Source organism: Zootoca vivipara, chromosome 3 (assembly GCF_965207765.1).
Source record: "Zootoca vivipara chromosome 3, rZooViv2.hap1.1, whole genome shotgun sequence".
In the NCBI taxonomy this organism is placed as follows: Eukaryota; Metazoa; Chordata; class Lepidosauria; order Squamata; family Lacertidae; genus Zootoca; species Zootoca vivipara.
In genome coordinates, this window is record NC_142586.1 from 63,218,605 (window position 1) to 63,243,066 (window position 24,462).

General features: G+C 43.0%; 1 protein-coding gene across 1 annotated transcript in view; it reads left to right on the forward strand.

Annotated features, from left to right (window-relative positions):
• Nucleotides 1-6,397: 6,397 nt before the first annotated feature.
• The window catches only part of PPP1R14C (protein phosphatase 1 regulatory inhibitor subunit 14C), a 40,407-nt gene continuing 22,342 nt past the window's right edge, over nt 6,398-24,462 (forward strand). Inside the window, exon 1 of the mRNA XM_035108767.3 lies at nt 6,398-6,873. Within this exon, the coding sequence (XP_034964658.2) occupies nt 6,604-6,873 (270 nt within the window). The 5' untranslated portion in view covers nt 6,398-6,603. The remainder of the gene's footprint in view (nt 6,874-24,462) is intronic.

The window sequence follows — 24,462 nt, forward strand, 5'->3', positions numbered from 1 at the left end:
TTACAAAGTTTGAATGCTTGTCAAGGATACGATTGAAGTGATGGGATATTAAAGTACATTAGAAGAAGAGACAGAATGTAATGGCAATAGAGTGTTATGGTGGAGCCTCGCTTCCTAGCCATAGAAAATCCTTCTGGACTTCTCTCAAGATTGGATCAGAAATGGCCACATATATTTCACACCTATTTCTCCTACAAGGCAACAATGAAAATTTAGAACGGAAAAAAAAATCTATCGACTCTCATGACAGCATCTGTATGCATGCCTCTAAGCAAGTGTATTTTGTCTCATTTATAAAGATGTGGAAATCTTTTATTTTTATGGGAAGAAAGTGAGAAATCAATAATGCAAAAAGGTTTTAAAAACAGCACAGCCGTGATGGACAATTAAAGTCCCATAGGCTCTGGTAATATTGATTTTCCTGGTGCCCTTGAGCCCTGCTGTCTTTAAAGAGAAGTGTGTTAACCCTTTGATTTAATGAGCAAATTGGAAGCATCAGTTCTGATGCTTGGGCAATGTTTATCACAGGTTTCCTTCCAAGATACAGTATTGGGGACTGCCACAACTGCAAGGAGATTAACAGAGCAATTTTATATGTGCAATTGTGTGGGGGTGGGGTGGGGAGAAACACTGCCATTGTGCCTGTGGTATTTCCACTGAATCCAAAATATCCTCAAACCTGGCAGAGGCAAAATGTTTTTGTTTTTTTTCAAACCACACAAATGGCAACTACAGGAACAACCAGAGCTCAACAGTCGACAACACCTGCAAGACACTTGGAGGTGATCTGATCTCAGCTCCACGTAGGTACTTCTGTGTCACAGCATGCAGAATGATGTCACAGGGAATGTGGCTCTCATACTGCCTCTGCCTCTGTTTCGTAATATTAAGCTACCATCTAGAAGCCCATTTTCTATCTTCTCCCAGAGCAGGAATACTGTGCTTGTGGCTGCTCCGACACATCACCTTGAGACAGAGACAACACGCTTCTTTCTTTAGAAATATCATTTTTATCCAGATTCAAATCTTTGCAAATATGCTGATTAAACATATCAGTTTAAGTAATTTAGCCAGTTAACATTCATTTGCAGGGCTATTTCTACTCTGCCCACCCCTCCAATTCTGTGGACCCAGCAGAGGGTTACTCCCCCCCTTTTTTTTGGTGGCCTGCCATTGGAGCATCAGTGGCAGAGGGGAGACAGTGACCACAGTGAGGAGGTCCAGGATCAGACCTCATGCTCCCACTCACACATCTACAAAGCATTCTCCCAAGGGCCATAACATCACACCCTTAATTGGGCCACATCCCTTTTTTTGCCATGTTTTTTTTAAAAAAATATGTTGTTTTATACTAGATTTCTTTCCACCATCATTATCTGTTTGTTTGTTTGTTTAACCACCCTGAGGACATTGAGCTGCAGAGTGGTGGGATGCATAAGAGGCCTTTGTCTCCATCTTGGCCTAAGAGACAGTTGCTTAGATACAAAATAAACTGGAGAGGATTTGGGATCAGAAGCTATGCTGGAGGTGGACCAGATGGGAAACCTCTTTTGACTGACTCAGGCCTGAGGACACTGGTTGTCGATCTTAAAAGCTTCTTCCCTGCTGTCTTCCAAATGTGCACTTTGTGGCCACTTCAAAGAAAGAGGGGAAATGATTTTCCAATCAAGCATTTTTAAAAATGAGATTAGCCATGGACAATGCTTAGCAGGAAGAGAATAGAGATGGAGCTGCTGATTTCACACCGGAATCGCCTCATCATTTCAGGACATCCGCCGAAGTGTATCAGAATGTTTATAAAGGCTTCTTATGAGACTTTGGCATCAACAATGCCACTAGCCAGAAATCATAGCTAGGGAATGTTCCCTATTTAAAACAGTACACTGATATGCACTGGACTGGGCTGTAAGTATTCCAGCTTGTAAGTAGCTGATCAGGACATCCTGTGTTTTTTTCAGCCAACCACCACCTGTCCTTTGTAAAAAGGTGGGTTTTACAGCTCTGAGGTGAACAAACATGATGGCTTCTTTTGCTCTGAATGCCTGCCTTTGCTCATCAAAATTAATAGGGAGCTTCAAGCAATCTTATTTCTTAATGCTGCTTCTATATTACTTCTAATTTTCCTAGTACCGTAGTATCCTCATTATTAAATGTCATCCTTATTAACAAAGTGTGCTGCTTTATCCGAAACGCTGGTCTTAATGTTTCATCCATTAGAGTCGAATTTTAACAATGACAGAATGATCTCTATCTGTTTCACGGTCTACAACCACAGGCTTTTCATTTTTACCTTGTGGCTGTCTAGTTAGGAGACCAGACTGTCTCGACTCTGTCCCTCATGGGGAAGTTTTTCCAAAAGGGAAAATTCCCTTATGGAATTTTCCATGGACACCAGGCACTTATATCCACTGCAAAGTTGTCCTGAGTCAGCCCCATTGAAATGAATGTGCAGCTCCCATTTGTTTCAGTGGGGCAATCAGAAATGTCTTTTCAGTGGATTCTGCTCTGTGGTAAAAGTAACCATTTGATATCTTGGTAATTCCAAAATGTTGCCAGTCCCCATTAACAGCAGAAACACCCTGTTCAGTGACATAACATCAAAACGGAAGTGTAAGTGTGTGTGTGTGTGTGTGTGTGTGTGTGAGAGAGAGAGAGAGAGAGGGCACTTCCTCAGCTAACATTGGGTCCCATAACTAGCACTACAAGGGTGGGGAATGTAAATCAAATACTCAGCCACTTATTATTGAGGGGAAGTGTGTGGAACAGGTCTCGGTGTTTCGATTTCTGGGAATGGAGTTGAGAGATGACCTAACCTGGGGAGAAAACAGCAAAGACCTGATGAGGAGAGGACAGCAGAGGTTATACTTTCTGAGAATTCTCCGGAAAAGTAATCTCTCAAAGAACCTGTTGACGGCATTTTACCATAGTACTGTTGAGAGTGTATTAACTTATGGTCTGTGTGTACATGCACATGCACATGCACAGAATTGCACTCCACGAAAAGTAAGCATTATACACTAGAGCCACCATATTGTGCAATTTGGTATTCGGTGCATGCCGTGGAAACAAAACAATCCAATTACACTTTGGCTGGAGATATTTGGTGATAACAGGCAAATTATCTTTTCGGCAATTCATCTTCCATTACAGATCTTTGTATCACAGGATCTTTGGAATAATGTTGTTTGACAACAATTGCAGCAACATATTAAGAACATACAAAGAGGTTGCTACATCAGGCTACAGTGGCCAACCAGGTGCCTGTGGAAATCCTGCAAGCAAGACCTGAGTGCATGAACACTCTCTCCTCCTGTGGTTTTTGGCAACTGGTATTCAGAAACACTTCTGCCTCTGACCATGGAGGTGGAACTTAGCTGTTGAAGGGCAGTAGCTATTGACAACTTTCTGTTCCATGAATTTATCCAATACTCCCTTAATGCCTTTTTATATTTTCTGTGGCAGCTCCTAACCTGTGGAGCTCCGTCTGCATGGAAGTTCATCTGACACCTTCATTGTATAGCTTTCAACATATGCTGAAGACACAGCACTTTCCTCTGGCATTTGACCCCTGAGATTACTGTATATGGTAGGGCATATCTTACTCTTCTAATTTTAATTGTTTAAACTGATTTTAATCTTGTATTTTTTATTGTTGAAGGTGGGTAAGAAATCCAATTAATAATAATACACCAGATCTCAATTTATGATTCTGGTCATACTTTCCTGTTGCATTATCAGTATTTAAAAATAGATTTGACCCCAATCAGATTGGAGATCCAGTTGATCTGATTCTGTCAGTAGTTCAGTACACCTTACTAGAAGCAGTCCAACTAATTTTGCAAGGAATTAGTTGAAAAGAGCTGCAGCTGGTGTTAGAGGGCCTGCTCTGTAGCCATAAGGTCTGAGATTCAGTCTCTGCCATCTTCGGTTTATAATATTCTGTCTGAAGGGCTGGGAGATACCTCTTCTTAAGACCTTTGAGAGCTGCTGCCAGTCAGAGTGAATTGCAGTGGGCTAACATGAACCAGCAGGCTGACTCAGGATAAAGCAATGTCATATGTTCAATTAGCTTTTCCCCTTTTCTGCCAAGTGAAAGAATTGGTGGTGTCACCTTTCATTGAAGGCTCTTTCTCCTTTAATAATGCATTATTCACAGGTGTAGTATCATCGTTTACTGTCACTGGGTGCTAAACTCAGACCAACTGCCGGAAGAAATCACATTTACCCACTCATTTTGCAAAGGTTAATACAGTACAAATGTGTTTGGCAAAAATCTGTTGAGAACACAATAGAGTTCTCAATACTGCAGTTACTGGGGTAAGGGAGATGAGAAACATGGATGAAAAGGTAATGCAGGGTTTGCTTTGAGACCCAGTTTTATTCCCCAAGTATGTCCCTGGAACGTGTGATAAGAACACTTTTGAGCATGTGCAGAGTGCTTTCCCCTCATCACTAAGTACCCACATGTCTGGGACTAGTGGAAGCCAAGAACTTCCCAAAAACATGTTTCCAGGTCCAGCCCTGGGATGTATGAAATGGAATATTAGTGTCTTTGCACTGTTGTGCCAAAGGAGTGCAGACTGATCGATATTATTATCACCATTTCCAGACATCACCACCACTATTAAGATTGCTATTTATCATTAGTAAAATATTCCCTGTGGCAATATTCCTGGTATCATGTAGTCGTTTTGTAATTATATTCTACCAAGACATACACTAGATTGATCCCTGACTTGAACAGATCCTCCATTTAGGTTTTGCTGTTAGCATTTACTTATTGGTGGCAGTTCCTGGAATCTGCTTCAGAAATGGCCATCAAGCCCTAGAATCAATCTCTGTCCCATTTATGCACATTTAAGGCCCTCTCCTTCAAAAGGCTAAAGCTGTGTGAGAATAAAAAGTGTTATAAAAATCCTCATTAAAACGGGATAAAAGGGTACCAAACTACAATTGCATTTAATATATAACATCCTCCACCTGTGACCTGGCGTGCTATGGTCCATGGGGTCACGAAGAGTCCGACATGACTAAACGACTAAACAACAACAACAACCTGTGACCTACAAAATCCAGCTCAAACAGGTCTAACTGGAGATGTTCAGGCTTCAGGCCAGCCAGCATGTTACATTACTACAGTCATACCTCGGTTTAAGTACGCTTTGGTTTGAGTACTTTCAGTTTAAGTACTCTACTACAGACCGTCTGGAACGGATGAATCCATTTTACATTACTTTCAATGGGAAAGTTCGCTTCAGGTTAAGTACGCTTCAGGTTAAGTAAAGACTTACGGAACCAATTGTGTACTTAAACCGAGGTACCACTGTACTGTATTGTGTTTTATGGCATGCTAGGCATGCCTCTTTCTTAACAAAATCTCCTAAGCTGGGATCCTGGTGCTAGCAAGGCTTCTTAAAATACCCTCCTGCCTAATAGAAGCAGGAGGGTATTTTATGGGGTGATTAACTGTAGGGAAAAGGAGGGCATGGAGGAGAGTGCATTTAAATTCCTGTGCTCCCAGCAATAGTGGCTGTGTACACACCAGACATTTAAAGTACACCCCCCCCCCCGCAATCCTGGAAACTGTAGTGAGAGGTCACAGAGCTGCAATTCCCAGCAAACTACAATTCCCTGGTTTCCTTTGGGGGGAGGGTATGGGCTTTATTGCGTGTGCAGGACCAGCCAATTGCCCGATGCCATATTCCAGTATACGACTAGTGTTATTTCAGTGGTTCCCTATAGTGACTGGTGGTGGCTATCCACATATGAGCCTTCCTAGATTTAGCGCTGCAGGGCGTTCTGGTATCCTTAAGCGCTACATCTTGATGGAAGTTCCATCAGATGTAGCTTGTGTCATCACTGCTTTTGTTTTCCCAGTATAATTCTCCCATGTAATTCAGTCTCATCCTACCCCTGTTTACTTGAAAACCCTCTGGGTGTCAGTATTTTAAAGGAACAGGGTCTCTTTGAGAAGGACCCACCTGCATGAACAACTAAACAACTCTCTGACTTTTAGAAGACATTTGAAGGCAGCCCTGTTTAGGGAAGTTTTTAATGGTTGATGTTTTTATCTTGTTTTTAATATTCTGTTGGGAGCTGCCCAGAGTGGCTGGAGAAACTCAGCCAGATGGGCAGGGTATTATTCATAATAATAATAAACAGGTGGGAGGAAATTCAGCAGGTGAACCTTGGGCAAAGCTTCCAGCCTAGCCACCATGCAGTCACGAATCGTATCCCAAAGTGGTAGCCTTAATGCTTAGTTAAAGGCACAAGAGCAGTGGCAGGGGGGAACGCTGGTGACCCCAAGAAGAGCTTGAGGGGGGCGGGAACCTGCCTGACGTCAGGCGGGCGGCGAGTTGCGCCTTTAAGGCGCGCTCCCCGCCCCGTTTCCAGGCCGCCCCTCCTTCCAAGGCTGAACCGGCGGCGAGAGCAGCGCGATGAGAGGCTGTGAGCTGCAGGTGCAGGCAGGGCTGGCAGCGCGCTCTCGCACGGCGGCGTAGCGGGCATAGAGCACTTCGGTGGGCAGCCGTAGCAAGAGCCCCTTGCCAGCCCGAGACCCCCGGAGGATCGGGTCTCCCCGCGAAGCAGGGGCTGAAGCTGACCATGTCGGTGGCGACCGGGGGCAGCGAGCCGGGGCCCGCCACCACCGGAGGAGGCGGAGGGAACCGCGTTTTCTTCCAGAGCGGCGGCGGCTCGTCCCGGGAAGAGTCGGTGGCCCCGTCGGCGGCGGTGGTGCAAGTTCAGCAGCAGCAGCAGCAGCGGCGCCACCAGCAGGGCAAAGTGACGGTCAAATACGATCGCAAGGAGCTGCGGAAACGGCTCGTGCTGGAGGAGTGGATAGTGGAGCAGCTCGGACAGCTCTACGGCTGCGAGGTACTCCTGCCCCGCTCCTGGCTGGGGAACTGATCCCAGGAGGGAGGGAGCCTTCGGGGAGATCGGGGCCCGGATTCGAAAGGCAGAAGGGAAGGGCACCCTGTCGAGGCCCCCCGACACACCCCACAGCCCTCAGCGGCTCCCGGTTGGCCGGAGATTGCCCAGAAAGTAGGAGCCACAAGTACCGGTACTTTAAATCTGCCCTCCCTCCCTGCCTCAGGAAGCGGCATCCTGGCGAGCAGAGAGGCTGAGCAACTCGCTGCCTCTCCAGCGCCTTCTACAAAACCGCTTTCGTGGTTTGAGCGCAATTTTTTAAAATAAAAAAATAATTAACCTGCATGCCATTTTTAATCCTCTCATTTGCATATTGGGGATTCCTTTTCATCACGGTCGTTTTATAAATTGCACCGGAGTGTGAAGAGCTCCTGGCTGAGGGAAACGCCGGGAGTGTGTGTTTGTGTGTGTGTGTGAGAGAGAATCTGAATGAAGCCACCTCTAAATGACATTCCCGTGTTCTGTCTCTCCTTCAGCTTCGCCCTCTTAAGGGTGTGTATGTGTGTGAGAGAAAGAGAGAAAGAAAAAAGAAGCTTTGCAAGATTCCACTTCCCAAAACCAAATAAAAGGGCACGTTGTTGCCCCTTAAAACAAATCCGTGTATATTTTGCCATAGATGTGCTGAGTGGGGGTTCTGGGGGTTCCTGCATGCGGCGCTTCTCCTCGGGATCATGTGATGCTCATTACCCTCCTCGCTTCTGCCTACAGCGGCTTAGCTTAAATCCTCAGCCAGCAACGAGGAGGAGCGCACCCACCTCTATGAATGGTTTATTTGCTGCTTTTTCTTGGCTCTAAACCCCACCTGACTGCCATACCACGTACTGTTGGTAATAATATTCATTAGTGTACGCGGAGCTGTCGGCTTGCTAACCTCTCAGTGTAATCTCGGATCGCAGGTTTAAAGTGCAAAGAGATGGAAACTGTTTTAATATCTGAGGCCAACCTTAATTTGTTAGGCTAAGTGGGCTCTCCGCTTTCGGTTAATGCGTAAAATGGGGAGGACACAATGCAACCAGTGAGTGCTTCTGTTAGGCTTGCATACTATCTAGAGATCATATGTTACTACGTAGATGTTTCTGTAAGGAGAGGAGCTTGGGAGGTGGGGTGGAGTGATCAGATATATTTTTAAATCGTGAGCGTTGTCTACCTGCCTTAATCTTGTCTGTAGTCAACTTAGTGCCAGAGGGGGGGGGGAATAGATCAGTGCCTTTGGGGGTTTATTTCAACGTAGTTGGCAGTTCTTTTCTCCTACAGAGACTGTTTCATGTTGGAGTTTGGTGGAATGTGTCAAGGCTTGTGCTTGGACATGTTAAATAAGAATGTTGCGTATTCCCTTACTTACATGTTGGGAATTTTCCTGGTGAAAGAACAGTGAGTGACAGTTCAGTATGTATAATGGGGAAAGCAAGAATCTGCTTTCCTTCTGGGATGATGAGTTGTCCCTAAGGAAGCCAAGTGCTCATCAGGTTAGCAAATAGTATCTTGCACAATTTTTATTTGATTGGAAGAATGAATGATTGATTTCTAGCAGGATTGAATTGATTTTGGACTTGCGTTCTTTTGACTTTGCTATGAAAGTTAGCTTCTGTTGAAATAGCAAATTGGGGAAAGAGTGTTTGTGTTATTTGCAACTATAAATTGCTTAAAGAATTAAATGAGTAACTATATTACCTTCAGGAGACAACTGAAGGCAGCCCTATATAGGGAAGCTTTTTAAGGTTTAATGTTTTACTATGTCTTTATATATGCTGGAAGCCACCCAGAGTGGCTGGGGCAACCCAGTTAGATAGGCAGGGTACAAATAATAAATAATTATTACTATTACTATAAATAGCAGCTGGGAAGGGGGGTTATGATTTAGATCAAAACCTTGGTTGTTTGGGAAATGGAGACTTGCAACTCTGCACTATTTTCCCAATGAAAACGATCCCCCACTCTCGAGCTGCTATTTTCCCAATACCTTGTCAAGGGGGACACAGGTATCATACCTGTAATATTGTCCTATGAAACAAAGAAGCTTGTGGTTGATAGTAATTGGGATTAATGGTGCCAAGGTGGGGCAAAAAGGTCAAAACTCCTTTCCTCATCCCACCCCGAGCCCCATGGTCCAGATTCAATTCTCTTTCTTTTCCCCTCCCAAATTTGTGTGCTATTCAGTTGTTGCCGCTTTTAACAATTTAAGAAATGGGCTATTTACCGACCTCCCATATCTAGTTCTAGTGATGACCTTGGAAGTCTAGTTGTCATTGAGGTGGCAGACCTGAATCTCTGAAGTATTTCAAACTCAAGGTGAGAGCTCATTGAATGTAACTCCATACAAAAATCCTGTGGAAACAGAAAACTAAGTTAGGGCAAAGGGTGGTAGCTTAGTCAACTCACTGACATGCTAGTGTTTTGTAGCAGCATATCACCCTGCTGCAATGCTCCATGTACACACACTTAAAGACCTCCCCTTTTTTGTCTCACTGAGGGCCAAAGTGGAGGTAGTCGATTGTTCACACAGTCAGCATATTAATGGATAAAGGTCTACTTTTGTCACAAAAAGAAGTATGCTAGGAAAGAGACTTGAACTCTTTACACTTTGCCTCACAATAGTTTCAGGCACTTCCCTGCCTGTTTAACTCCAGTACATGACGTGAACTTGGCTGGAGAGAGCAGTCATTGAATGGAAGAAGGGTAAGACATTGGGGGAGGTTCAGAATTAGACTGCTTAACATGTGAATGAATTTAGCAGAAGAGCCTTGTATCAGGGTGAAGACCCAACAATCCAGTATCATGTTCTCACAGAAGCCTGCAGGCAGCACCTGAGGGCGATATTGCTTTCCCTACTTGTGATCCCCCAGCAACTGGCATTCAGAGGCAAGCTGCCTCTAACAGCGGAGGCAGAACATAGTCATTGTGTCCAGTAACCAATGATGGTCCTCCATTATGGCACTCCACAGGTAGCTATTTCTATAGCATCTAGAAATAGGCCAGAAAAAGCATTTGGGATGCATTCTCCTCTGTTTTATGTTTTAATGGCTTACTGGGCATCTAGCCTAACTGAAAGCTAGTAAAGAATTAAGAACCCGAGGGCAGGCTTCATTAGAGTTTCTTGCAGCACATGTTGAAGGAAAATTTCTAAATGTAGAATATACATCTTCCATTGTTTTAAGTGAAGTGTACTGTCGTAGCTGGAAGAAGCTTTGTCAGTAAATTGTGCCAATTTAGATCTTGTTCTGATGGTTTTGTCTAATTAGCTGGAGCTGCATAGTGCAACACATGCACAACTTGTCAGGGACATTATTCTATACAGTGGTACCTCAACGTATGAATTTAATCCGTTCCGAACGGACCTTCGTAAGTCGGAAAATTTGTAAGTCGAAGCCAATGGGGGGGAAAATTTTAAAAATTCGAAGTCGAAAAAATCCTATCTAAACCGCATCCAAAATGGCGGACGGAACTCTGTTCGTAACTTGAAACATTCATAAGTTGAGGTACCACTGTATAGCTATGGTTGAGTTAGGTATGGTGTTAAGTGCTTTTGCAAGACTGGTCAATGAATCACCTGAAGTTTGCAAGATGCGAACGTGAAATGTCGCTGTGTTCTTGCCTTCTAACTTGAGTGCTTCTGTTCAAGGTGCCAGCCAGCCATTCCCTCCTCAATGATGTGGAAAGCTCAAGTGGGAGAATTCATGTCCTCCTGCCCCATCTTCCACTAAAGACTCTGTGGCTCTCGGGAGAGACATTGAATGTTGCTCATTCCTCATTTGATCGTGGTTTTTTTTTTGAAATTTTGTTTAGCCCCTTTAGGTGCATCAAGGCAAGTGGTAATTGTACTGACCATTCAGGTTATAATAAGAAAAGTAAAATATAAATATATAATTAGGGCACAAGCATAATTAATTTCAGAGACAGGAAATGACTTTGGATTCATACATGTGTTAGGTATAATTATTGTAAAATAAATGGTTAATGAAGCTGCAAGTTCTTATGCCTGCAGGAAAGTGAATTCTCAAACAGATTGTGGTGATTAAATGCTCAAGCCAGAAACTTGTTCTGATTTCTTCTTCTTGGCATTCTCATGGGGGATGAGAAGATTGTAAAAACCTGTCCTATTCTATTCCAGATAATATTTTCAGCAAGAAAGGTAGCATTAAAGTTGTGCATTTTAACATGATGGTGCTTAAATAAGCAAGTTCTTTAATCTGAATTTAGAGCTGCAAAAGTTCATATGCTGCTTGTTGTCAGAAGGACTGGCAATAACACACATGTGAATATTTGCAGCCTCAAAGGATGTTGAGGCTAGAAAAGTATGCTAGAAAAACCTTGTTGATACTTGTAAGATCAGCTTGACTAGTCCTCTTATTATAAAGGTTGCGCTTTGATTTCTTGGATCAAAAGTGAATACTATACATTTGCTAGATTCTGATCAGCCCCGAGGCAACATAAAGAAATACTCATTGGCAGGGTTTGAGTAAACAATCACAACTGTATACAACAAAAAAATAAGACTATATGTATTGGAAAATTTTTGGGGAAACACGCAGGGTGAACAATATGGAAATAAAACAAAATGGGAATATGAGGAAAGTCCAGGGGAGGAGGGTGGAAATATGAAAAATTGTTAAAGATATATTGTTAGAAGAAGTATACGTACTTGGAAAAATAAAAATATATTTATTTATTTATTAAAAGAATCTGATCAGCCCCAGGCTTGCAATGCTGGAATAGGTTTGGCCCAGCCCAGCTCCACACAGGCACTGGCACCCACAGATCATGAGAATTGTACATAGGAGAATGGGTGAATGGGTGAGCATTCTGGTGTAGGACTTATTCACTTTGTCCCAGGTTAAAAAGGTAAAGGACCCCAGACAGTTGCGTCCAGTCGCAAACGACTCTGTGTTGCGGCGCTCATCTCGTTTTACTGGCCGAGGGAGCCAACGTTTGTCCGCAGACAGTTTTTCCGGGTCATGTGGCTAGCATGACTAAGCTGCTTCTGGCGAAACCAGAGCAGCGCACGGAAACGCCGTTTACCTTCCACTGGAGCTGTACCTATTTATCTACTTGCACTTTGAGGTGCTTTTGAACTGCTAGGTTGGCAGGAGCTGGGACTAAGCCATGGGAGCTCAAACCGCTGACCTTCCGATTAGCAAGCCCTAGGCTCAGTGGTTTAGACAACAGCGCCTTCTGTGTCCCTATTTGTCCCAGGTTAGGCACAACTAAATGTTAAGCTTACAGGTCATAGCCATGGTAGCTGGTTTATAACAATGTGAAGGCTTTATCAGGTGGACCATTCTATGATGGCCTGTTGTATGGTCTGCCTTATCTACACACATCAAAATACTTGTGGTGTTATTTTGGTACTTGAATACCTCTATTGACCTCAAATGCTTTTGGACTTGTTTTAGATAAGCCTCACTGGTATGCCACCTCTCCTTCTAGCTGACTTCAAGGGCAGATGTGGTGGTGGTGGATTCAGATGGCTAAGTTTTCATTGGTAACCAAGTCCAAATAAGCCTCAATTGAGCTACGGTACCTTTTTTGTGGAACTGGACACTTTCACAAAAAAAAGGAAAACATTATTCAGTGCTGGAAAATTGTATTAAAATCCCCAGTACCATTAAGACTTTTTGGGCTACCAAGGATGCCAGGGTGATGTAGTAAACTGGCTTGACATTATGCAGTGTCTACATTTGGGGGAAGCCTTGCGTGTGGATGAGAGAAGGATAAGGGCTCTTGTGCAAGGATCTGAGCCCACATGGTAACGATAGTTTAAGACCCTGTGCTATGGCTCTGCATATTAAGCTTGACTTGCATATGTTTTTGAGGGATCTCTTGACTTTCTTTCTAGCAACTTCAACAGCATAGAGATGCAGACCAGTGCTCAACAAGAAGCCAAGTTCACACAGTTCTATAGCTTGTCATAACCCTTGCCTAAAGCAGTAGCCTTTGCTCCGATGCGGAGTTGCTGGCTGGATCAGTGGCAGATTTGTGGACTCCAACTTAGAACAGCAACCTAGGCCCCAACAATGAAGGGCCAGCCCAATCATTAGTCCAGTGGCACTGGAGGACAACCCAGTTCCCAGCATCATGACCAAGTCTGAGCTCTGCAGATCAGGAGCAGTGAAACATGAGACTTCCCATCCCCCACAGGTCTCGGGAGTTTGTACCCTCTAAGCATCATCCCTTGAGGAACTACCCCCCAACATCAGGAGGGACCCACATCCCCAAATCACTTTGTCAATTCAGGGAGCACACCTGGATGGACTTCTCAGAAGGGCTCTAAACCAGAGGCAAAGCACTCCTTCTGGTCCCAAGATGCAGACAACAGCTAGTATCTCATAGAAACCACTTTTGGCCACGTTAAACCAGTTTCCTAGATGCTGCATCAATTGTTCCTGGTGGCCTCATCTGGCCGAATTTGAGAAACCGTGACTTAGACAAGATAAATGCATTGCAGAGCAAGGTTGATGACTAATGTTGTGACTGGCTAACTTTGCCCTCCAGAATCTTAAGTACAGGTCATTCCTCTTAATAGATTGTAGTGGGTCTGTGGATCACTCACGCAACACAACTCCTAGAAGCTGCACTTTTAATAGGTTTAGTTTACGACAAAGCAGTTTGCAATAAAGCTTGCAAACAAAGTGATGTTTAAAGCTATAAATATTTTCTGACTTGACTCTTCAGAGAATGGATCATATCTGGAAACTGTTGGGTAAAGACTTTAAAAGCATTCTTTATGGTGCCTGTTACTTTAAAAATCTTGAAACCTGATGTGAGTGAGATGATGATCTATATTTAGAACATAAATAAATCATTATTCAGGGAACCCTTGTCTTTTCTTTTTTTAAAGTAATGGATATGGTATAACAGAAGGAAGTGATTTCAGGATGGCTAGTTACTACAGTAAGAATGCAAATTAATTACTACAGGAAAAGGAAAATGTTCAGTTCAGCGTGTATATGTTGAAAACAGCCCCCCGTCTGATCAAAAGAATTTTGAAACTTGATGAGGTTCATTTTTAAGCCAAGTCTCATACACAATAGTGTGTGTGTGTTTTGAACAGAGTCAAATCAGAATACATATCAGCCTGTTTCTTCCAGGGACTCAAAATGGATTGGCTTGATAGAAAAAAGCAATCTATACTTCATACATTCATCATTGTCTAGCATTTTGAGGTGGGATTAATATACAATGAGAGTGTTCATATTGTAGCTAATAAAAGTGGAATATTGAAGCCACTACTGGATAACTATGTTGTTCAGCCTGCATACCAAAATAAAAAAACTTAGTTGGTCTTTAAGGTTCTGCTGGAAGGATTTTTTTTGTTTTGATTTGACTACGTCAGACCAACACGGCTACCTACCTGTAACTAGAACCAAGGTTACCTAGTGAGCTTCCTGGCTGACTGGGGATTGCTCAGCAGTCCAACCCCACTCACCTGTGCAGTGTACTGACTGGCTGAGCAGCTAGGATATTACAAAGGATCCTCCTACCTCTCTCTGTTGAACAGTCTTGTGGCTTAATTTTAAAAAGGAAAAAAGTTGGACACCAGATGATAGTGCAAATAATGCTTTTAGATAAAGGGGAAAAGCCATGGGGAGAAGGGCAAAACTGACAAGGACATCATCTTTTGGTGTTGAGACAGGTAAGTGTGTCTCTTGAAGCATGAAAGTTTGGTAGGCGTATTCACAGGAGTAAAAAAAACAAAACCCAACTGTGTTGACTGCTGTTCAGTTGTGTATGCCCTAAATTTCACACTGACGTGATGGGGGGATTTGGTTTAGCTTTGGGATTCCTTCCAACTCCAGAGCCTAGAATTTGTTGATAGTTCTGGCAAAATTGCCCACTTCTTTCCCTTTGTTCAGGAGATTAGCTGATGGCTGTCAATAGCTGACCTTAGCAGTGACTAAGAAAATAGCCGGAGACTACTGTATTTGGAGAAGAGAATCCTGCCTGTCTTCCTCCTTTGCCTGGGGGTGTTGTACTATATATGTGAAGACATGGCGGTTTGGGAGGAAGGCAAATGGGAGCTGAGTTGGCTTTGGAAGCGTTTTGAGGTGCTGGTTGTCCGTGATGTGGCGCTGAACATTGGAACATGTGGTAGAGCGTTTTTATCCCATTTATTTGTATATAAGCAAAAATATTACAAAACACTGCTGGCCTCATTCCACAGTAGAATCAAACTTGAGTAAGCACTGCACTCCTGAAACTTCTCACCACCCAGAAATTGGGGAGCATGTAATAACATGATTAGTTTCTGCTGGATATTTCATTATTTCACATAGTGCTCTCACAAATTGTATATCTGTGTTGATGACAATTAACTTGCAGAAATATTGTAAACCCAATTTCCAGTCGAAGTTGAGCACATGCTTGATAAGCTCCTGGGATATAAAAGTGCTTTACTTTGAATCTAACCTTCTTAGAACACAAGGTTGAAGTATAGTGCCTTGGGGCCCCTCCATATATCCTGTTAATTGGACATTCATGTTGATTTGTGTTTACAGTGCTAGCTACTGCAGTTATTACACGCAGTCCTGCATTCAATGCTATTTGCACATGCAAAGGTGTTGGGATGGTCACACTGATTCATTTCCAATCAGTGCATATTCTGTAACTTCCCACTGAGATCCTATCTCACTTTATTAGGGCTTTTTTCAGCCACAACTTGCTGGAACTCAGTTCTGGCACCTCTCAGGTGAGCGCCATTGCCATTATAAGAGAACAAGGGAGGCCTTTATGGTGAGTCCCTGCACCTCTTCTTCCAGAAAAATAGCACACCTCTTTATACCACAAATGTTTGCTTTATTTTAGGGCTGCTTTTGTTGCACTCTAGCCCCTCTGAACAGCAGCAATATGGTTGCACTGTGGAAGTATTGCTGAACAAGCTAAAGCAGGATAAATCCAGCACTAATTCTGTTATTGTGTCGAGAAGATGTTGCAGGATACACATGTAATAAAACAGGTGGGGAGAAGCCCTTGATTTAAAGACATCATACTGAAATGGCTAGGGAAATGTTTTGTTCAGGTGTTGGGAATGTTTGGCTCTCCAGGTGTTGCTGAAATACAACTCCCATCAGCTCCAGCAAGCATGACTAATTGCCTGGGATGATGGGATTGGGAGTTCAGCAATATCTGGAGGGTCAAAGGTTTTCCATACCTGGTTTTGTTGGGCAGGTGCTTCACCCAGCGGCGGAGCAAGCTGATTGGGTGCCTGGGGTGGCACGTGTGCCTTGCACAAATGGGTGGGGCCAGCCACCCACAGGGTGGGGCGAGCCTAGGCAGGACACTCCGTGGGGCCTCCGAGGAGTCTGCCTGCCTCCTCCCACTCAGCCACCCTACAGCTGAAGGGGAGGTGGTGAGCGGACCGTTTGGGGGACCACGGAGCCTGCGGACGCCCAAGCTACAATGTCACTCCCAGGAGAGACGCGTGGCTTGGGCGCGCTGCAGGCCCTGCATTGAGTGCCGCCTGGCATTTAGTCACCCCCTGAGTGGTGACACCTGGGGCGGGCCACCTCCACTACATCCCCCTTTCTCCGCCTCTGGCTTCACCCACTACAACGTATTTTTGGAGTCTGTGCCAAAATTGGAGTAATTGGAGGGTGCTCCTTGCACCCTCTTGCCAGTAAGAAAAGAATGTTTTTTGGTGCACTGTTTCAATACATGAAAAGAGTTTAGTTGCAGAAACTGAAGTGATTCTGAATAGCATATTCTGAATCAATAGCAGACAAATTGCCATTTGTGCAGATGTGTAGGCTTTGCTTACACCTACATTCAGAATCCAAAAGACTCATGAATTTGACTGGATACTACAGATTCTGTCATTCAACGTCTTGTGCTTGGAGGGCAATGCTTTTTGTGACCATTCATGTAAGATAAACAAGGAGGCAGCTGTCTAATTCAAAAGTATATGATAGAAAAGTGATTATTGTAAAAAGCATATGAATATTTTTTATCCATTATTTTTGTGTACTGTACTTTATGCAATAAGTATTGTACTGAGCTGTTTTCAGTTGGCAAGGCAGGGAAGGGGTTAACTAAGCCAACAAACTTAAAGCCCCCTCAGAAGTGGATACTCCTCCCAGTTTCAGGAATTATTTCCTGTCTGCTTCCTCATCAGTAATGTAAGGACAAGGGAAGCAGTATAAAGGAATGACAGTAATTGTTGTATGGGCTAGTAAGGGTAAAAAAATTGTTGTCTATACCTGGTTACCACAGAATCTGAAATGAACAGATACTGTTAGCTAGGGATGATGGGAGTTGTATTCCCAAACATCTGGAGGGCCGGAGTTTGCCTATGCCTGTGCTAAACAGATGAAAGTTTTCAAGATGACATCTTAATACACATGCTGTGGCAAGATCATGATTAGACAAGCCTTCATTTCCCTGTTCATACAACATTTGAGGGTGGCTCCAACAGTAAAGCTGTGGTTACGTATGCAACATCTGGAATTGGTGTCTGCCATGTTAAAAATCAAGTGAACAACTATTTGAGTGAAAACTGTCAATCACCTGCAACCAGTCCTTAAGTGGCACTTCATACTGAACAAATTCCTCAATGCTGCTGTTACAGATTGAAATCTGTAAAATCTGCTGTACTACGGTAGGTGTAGGTCTACTTCAAGTAGCAAGGTTCTCCAAGTTGACAGCATTCTTCAGACTTGGAAGTGGCTGTCAAAGCTACTTAACCCATAATTAATATTGGATTGAGTTTAAAGCATGTATTTCCTCCTCTGGCATTCGGAGCATGGCATGCAAGAATGAGGCTATGCAAACAGTATGAATGAATGGCTGCAGTTGTTCCTTAGATCAGAGGAGTATTTCAGGCTTGATCAGTCTCTAATAAAATTATACTATATTGTATATTCTCCATGTTGGGAAAGCTCCTTCATGACACATAATCTTCTTCAGAAATTCAGAATACTTGCCCTAGGCAGCAATCCACTCATTCCACTCTTCTCTTCTCTTCTCTTCTCTTCTCTTCTCTTCTCTTCTCTTCTCTTCTCTTCTCTTCTCTTCTCCCCCCTTCCCTTCTCTTCATGATGACCCTTCACCTGCCAATTGGGGTTACAGTCCAGGTTTGGGGAAATTAAACCTTGGTGGCTTATCTTTATTTAAGCAAGGCCCATCTTGTACTAGGGTAGAAAACATACATATACTATGCATAGTTAGTCTCATCAGGCTCCTCCTTTTATATATATATAAAAATACATCTTATTTTTCTGTTTAAAAATGTACACACGTAAATACTAAAACATAACATTAAAAAATGGGTCACTAGGAGGGTAAAATACTAAACATATTATTTCACAGTACATAATAATGAGGTGATGAGAGTAAACCAGTTTATTGAATTCTTCTATAAATCAACTTGGAAAACACAGAATAATATGCTCTTGCTACTTCATATGTTTGTATTAATATTTTGTAGTTGTTGCTATTTCTGTGTGCATAAGAGTAGAGAAGAGGAAAACTTGGGGATTACATTCCTGTACTCTCCAGGGATGGGAATCCTCCTCACTGCACAATTTAGTTGTCCTCATGGTATAATTTAGCCAGCAGAAGTCCTAAAGTGATTTATAGAAATTACAATATATCATCAAATAATGATTAAAACAATTTAACGGAGAACAAATATTCTGCAGTGTGTATTGCTGTTTCATCTTCAGTATTTGGTATGTAATGAATCGGAACCTCAAAAATGTGATAATACAGACATTAATTAAGAAATCTAAACATGCAAATGCACTCTTTTGGGGAACATGTACACTAAAGTTATTCTCCAACAAGATGCAGGATACCAACTCTTATAGAAAGAGGTGAGTTATATATTGTTGCTCGCCACCCCAAGATTTAAGCAGTGCAACATTCAAAAGGGATTCCAGGCAGTTACCCAGGGTTCTGTTTTCCTCCAGAATGTGATATAAGGTAGTGGATACTGTAGTGTCTTTAGTATATATGGTTTATTTTCACATATATACAACCTTAACCTATGATGGAGGGGCTCACAACATCAACAGCCCAAGAGGATCTTGTTGTCCCAAAGCCCCAGCCTTGGATTCAAGCAGAAATCATACATCCCTCTGGCTTTCTCTGACTTCCCAGCCTGCAGCTCCCCCCCCCCCAGCTTCTAGTGCACATTACTCAGCTCTCAACTCTGCCTTTGTTCTTCTAGCTACCCATGAGTTGAATGAGGGGCCCCTTCCCATTTGTCTTCTCATGCATAGCCCCTCCTTAATGGCCCATTACCTGGGCTATCACCTCACCAGGCATCTATTCCATGAATGAGAAGGGGAGCCAGCAATTCCGCCTACTATTCCCCCAAACTCAAAATAATGTCTTGCATGCTGCTACTTATAGCAAACTAAGCCCAAGGCATTTTGGCATTACAAATGTTGTGTTGCTAAGCATATCTTGAGAGCAGATTTCATTGAAGCTAAAGAGGCTTTCAGGTAAAGGCTTCATGTGTTACTGTGAAATGAACATTTTCCTTTCAAGTGTTGCGTCTTCACAGGTTTAATAGTGTATCAACATAGGCTGTATGGCTAGATGTTAATGGCACCCAAGTGTGTGTAAACTCATTTTGTGGCCTACTTTAAATCTGGCTTGTAGTGTTTTTTCCATCTCCTGGAATTTCATTCATGTTAGTCAATGACTGATGTATTAATATTAATATTTGTCTGCACCTACTTCAGTGAATGCTTCTCACCTGACTTATCTGCTGTGCACTTCAGAATTGAGCTGGTTGCCATGGTTACTTACAGTCCTGGTTCAGAGGCTGCATAAACAATGTGTCGCAGGCCTTTTGCAGCATTTAGGGTGGGTTCTCATGTACTAAAATCCTCCCTGAGTTTGGAAAATCTAAGTAATTACTGGCCAGTGGCCAGTTCCTGAACATGGTTCTTGAGCAAGTGGTTGCAGACCAGATCCAGGCGCTCTTGAAGGCAACTGATTTTCTAGATCCATTTCCGTTGGGGTTTAGGCCCCGTTTTAGCACAGAAAGTGCTTTCATTGCCTAGTAGGATGACCTCTGTTGAGAGAGAGATGGGCAAAATGTGTCCCTCTTAATTCTCCTTGACCTCTCAACAGCTTTCATACCATCAACCATGGTATCCTTCTAGAGTTGCTGTCCGAGTTAGGGGTGGGCGAAACTGCTTGGCATTGGTTCTGGCCCTACTTGGACAGTCATTTCCAGAGGGTGATGATTGGGAAGTGCTGTTCAGCCCCATTGGGCCTTCAGTGTGGGATTTCTCAGGGTTTGATTTTACCCCCATGCTGTTTAACATTTACATAAAACCACTAAGTGGGGTAATCTGGAGTTTTGGAGTACATGGTCAAGCAATATGTTGATGACACACAGCTCTGGTTCTCCTTTACATCGGCAGGGGTAGCAGTAGATTTGCTAGACGAGATGATGGACAAGATGAGAGCCAACAAACTGAGGCTCAGTCTAGATAAGACTGAGGCACTATTCGTGGATGGTCAGACTGGGTGGATGGGAGGTGGCCTACTCTTGATGGGGTTAAACTCCCTCTTGAACAGCTTAGGGGTGCTTCTGGTTCCATTGGAATGCTTTTCTCAGGCAGGCTCGCCTTTGTTACATATCTTTAGGCACCAGGCAAAACATTCCTCTTCTCCCAGGCTTTTGACTAAAATCTATGGCCTTTTAAACCGGAGAGGTATTGTTTTTGTTTGTTACTGGGTTATGTATTTTGGTGTTTTTATCTAGTATAAAAATTAAATAAATAAAAAAATGTACTGAGACATGCCCAATCTACTTGCTTTTCTTTGTGGTATTTGATAATATACACTGCGTCTGTCATGTAGTGTTGGCAACAGGTCAACACTGTGTGACAGTATGCAATGTTTTGCTTCCTGGGCTTTGGGAAGCAGGTGCCAGGGGAACAGTTAGGGGACTAGCTTAGTCCACTGACCACATGCTACTGATGGCTAGCATTCTTTCAGGCAGAGAAATCATGCATCCAGAAAACGTACTATCCCATTTCTCTTATGTAAACCTGATTCTAGTGATAGATAACGAGCGTGAAAGCAGTGTGATGCTTGAGCACGCTTGTAGTATTCATTCATTCATTTTTATTACATTGTTTTAACATTTTAATTTTGCTTCATATACTTAGATTTCTGTTTCTGTTTCCCAGCCCCCTCCCCAAACTGGCTATGACATGCACATTCACACGCACACACACAGTTACATGTTTGGCAGTTGAGGATTGAAAGAGCGCCATGCTCTGAAACATCTTACAAAAGCATGTTTTAACTATACTTTATGCAAAGTGCTTGTGAACTGTGTCAGATATCGCTCTTTTGGAGCACACCCACCAGCCCCATAGCTTTCTAGGATGCTCGAAACTCCTCTTTCATTTTTGTGCTAACACATACCTGAAACAAAAATAACCTGGTTAAAGCAGACATTTTTTGTATGTAATGATTCCCTGTGTTTCAGAAATAGGCACAGTTACTAGGGAAAGCTGAACAAGGCTCAGCCAATTGCAGAGTAGGTCAGGCCAGTTTCTCAATACTGTAGAAAGTTACTTAGAAATTGATATAACTTAGTTTACCTCCAAGGACTCATGGACAAAGGCTAACATTTATTAACAACTGACTTTGTTTTCATGCTTCTAAGTAAGAAAGCAAATATGTACAAAAATGGAAAACAAAAAGACAGGAGGGGGAGCCACACAACTCGAAAGGGCAGGGTGCCTCAAAGATGTTCCAGTGATGGCTCAATGATGGTCAAAACTCTTGGGACACTTGGACAACAGATATATTCCATTCAAAGGAAAACCAAACTTTTCTTCTACAACAGTAATTCCCGGAAGATCGTTTTGAGTCTAGGGACCTCTCAGAAATTGGATTAGTACTGCAATGTAAGCAGCTTGTCCCTGAAGGTAAATAAGTTACCCATTGGTCCATGAGAAAAAGTAATTCATTTGTTTCTCAAACAATTAGCAAGGATCATTTCCTACTGTTGACCAAATGTTGCTAGTCTGAGTACATATTACTGGGCTAAATGGACTAATAATATGACTTGTTATAGAGCCTGTTTATATGAGACTGATGCTGGGTAGACTGCTGAGTTCAGAAACCAGGGCACTGCTACAGAGAAGGCTCTGTCCTGAGTTGCCCCCCCCCCCTGGGTCATACACATTGGCACTGTTCATGGCTTTAGTACACCAGTATCGAAACCTTGAATGGTGTGGTAGCTTACAGGGAGTGCTGTGCTTTCAGGACCAGTGATGTATGCTCCCATCTAGCTACCCCACTCAATAATCTGCAGCTACATTCTTCAGTGGCTGCAGCTTCTGGACTAAGGGTAGCTCCATGTTGGGAGCATTGCAGTAGGCCAGTCATCATGAATTAGAACAGGGGTCAGCAAACTATTTCAGCAGGGGGCCGGTCCACTGTCCCTCAGACCTTGTAGGGGGGCGGACTATTTTTTTTGGGGGGGGCGGAATGAGCAAATTCCTATGCCCCACAAATAACCCAGAGATGCATTTTAAATAAAAGGACACATTCTACTCATGTAAAAACACCAGGCAGGCCCCACAAATAATCCAGAAATGCATTTTAAATAAAAGGACACATTCTACTCATGTAAAACATGTTGATTCCTGGACCTTCTGCGGGCCGGATTTAGAAGGCGATTGGGCCGCATCTGGCCCCCAGGCCTTAGTTTGGGGACTGCTGAATTAGAACCTGCTTGAGCTACATTCTTTCATTTGCTCAAATTTGCTCCCTTTGTCAGTAGGAACACTGTAATGTTAAATAGGGTGACCTGTTGAGAGACTAATAACAGCAGTTATCCTTTCTTCTGCTGCCTATGCCTACCAAAGGCTAGCCTCCAGAACAGGTGTGAGGAACTGTTGGCCTTCCAGGTGTTGGTGAACTACAGCTCCCATCATCACTGGCCATTGGCCATGCTTCTGGGGACTGATGGGAGTTGTAGCTCAGTAACATTTGGAGGGCCAAATGTTCCCCACACCCACTCTAGAAACTTGGACCTGGCTTTCTCTAACCTCATCTGCATTGCAGGGGGTTGGACTAGATGACCCTTGGGTACCTTCCAACTCTTAAGTTTCTATGATTCTAATTCAATTCAGCTAGGTTCTCATAGCTTCTGCTTTGCAACATAATGTTGCCAGTCCTTCCAGGGAAACAATTTGTCTCTAACAGTCGACTTGTTCATTGAGCAATGTACATTTGGAAGATTTAACATTTAAATTGAATTTCCTAAGGCACTGCAATACACCACATAGCTTGGTAAAATGTTGACTGCACACTTAAATTAGTTGGAGTAGAACAGGCAGAAGGTTCCTTGGAGATCAGTTAGCCTCCCATTCATAAGTCTATTGAACATATTAGGAAGCATTATGAAGGCTGAAGGTCATACCATTGATCTCATTATAAGCCTTGTCTGTTTTCCCTTTATCTTTTGCATGCATCACTAGCCGCTAATCACCTTGGGTCTGGAGAATGGGCGAGAGATTCTGAGAATTCAGGGAAAAAGATTCAGGGTATTATTCTTCTCAGTCACATCCTTGAATTGCTAGTAATCAACACAAGTGGATGCAACCACCTTTCTCTCCCCCCCCCCCTTAAGTAAGATGGATCTTTCCATGCTGCAGTTTATGATCAAGTAAAAACACAGTCCCCAAAGACCTGAGTGGATTGCTAATGGGAGGATTTTAAATTTTAGCATTGTGCTCAGGACTTTACAGAATGACAGCACAATCAGTGCCTCCTAGTGAAAATCCTCTTATCAGGCTCTCTCAACAGGATTACTCTGCGGTAACTATAAGCTTTGCTTTTGATTTAAATGTTAATAGGGTAATTGTAGTTCTATAATAGAAAAAATGGATTCAATCTCCTTTGTGGTGTAAACCTATTTCTACCTATGCTTCAAATGACAGGCTTAATTATAAGCTGTTACGCCCTGTCCCTTTCTTCATAGACACATACTAGTAGAAAGCATGGGTCTGTGCATTGAGGAATGTGTGAATCAGGACAGTGTTGTGCTCCACACTTGTTTGTGGTAGAGCCAAATTAGCTTGTCCTGGCCTCTCCCTATTCTCCCCGCTGCCCCCCCATGTGTGTGCGCAAACTACTGAAGAGTCTACACCAATGTTGGAACTGGCATCATAGCTGGCTGTTTCCAAATTTTGCCCTTTTAAAATGGAAGCCAACAATGTAAAAAAAACAGCTAAAACCTTAAGACGAACCATTGTATTAATGTTCTCCTCTGATATGTGCAAGAGAGAAATGTATAACATGCTTACATTTTGAATTTAGCTCCTAGTAGCACCTGCTGTTTCCTTCCCAGGCAAAGTAATAATGATCTGGCAAGACCTCTGTATTTCATGCTGTTGAAAAGCTTGATTTCGTTCAAGAGCCAAACATATTATCTTCTGTGGGTCTTGATAAGCCAGAATTCCGAATCATGTCTAGAAACTTCCTTTTGAATAGTTGATTAGAACTTAGTGCAATTTTAATAAAGACACTTAAGGTTTCAATAGAACAGCTTGAAATGTA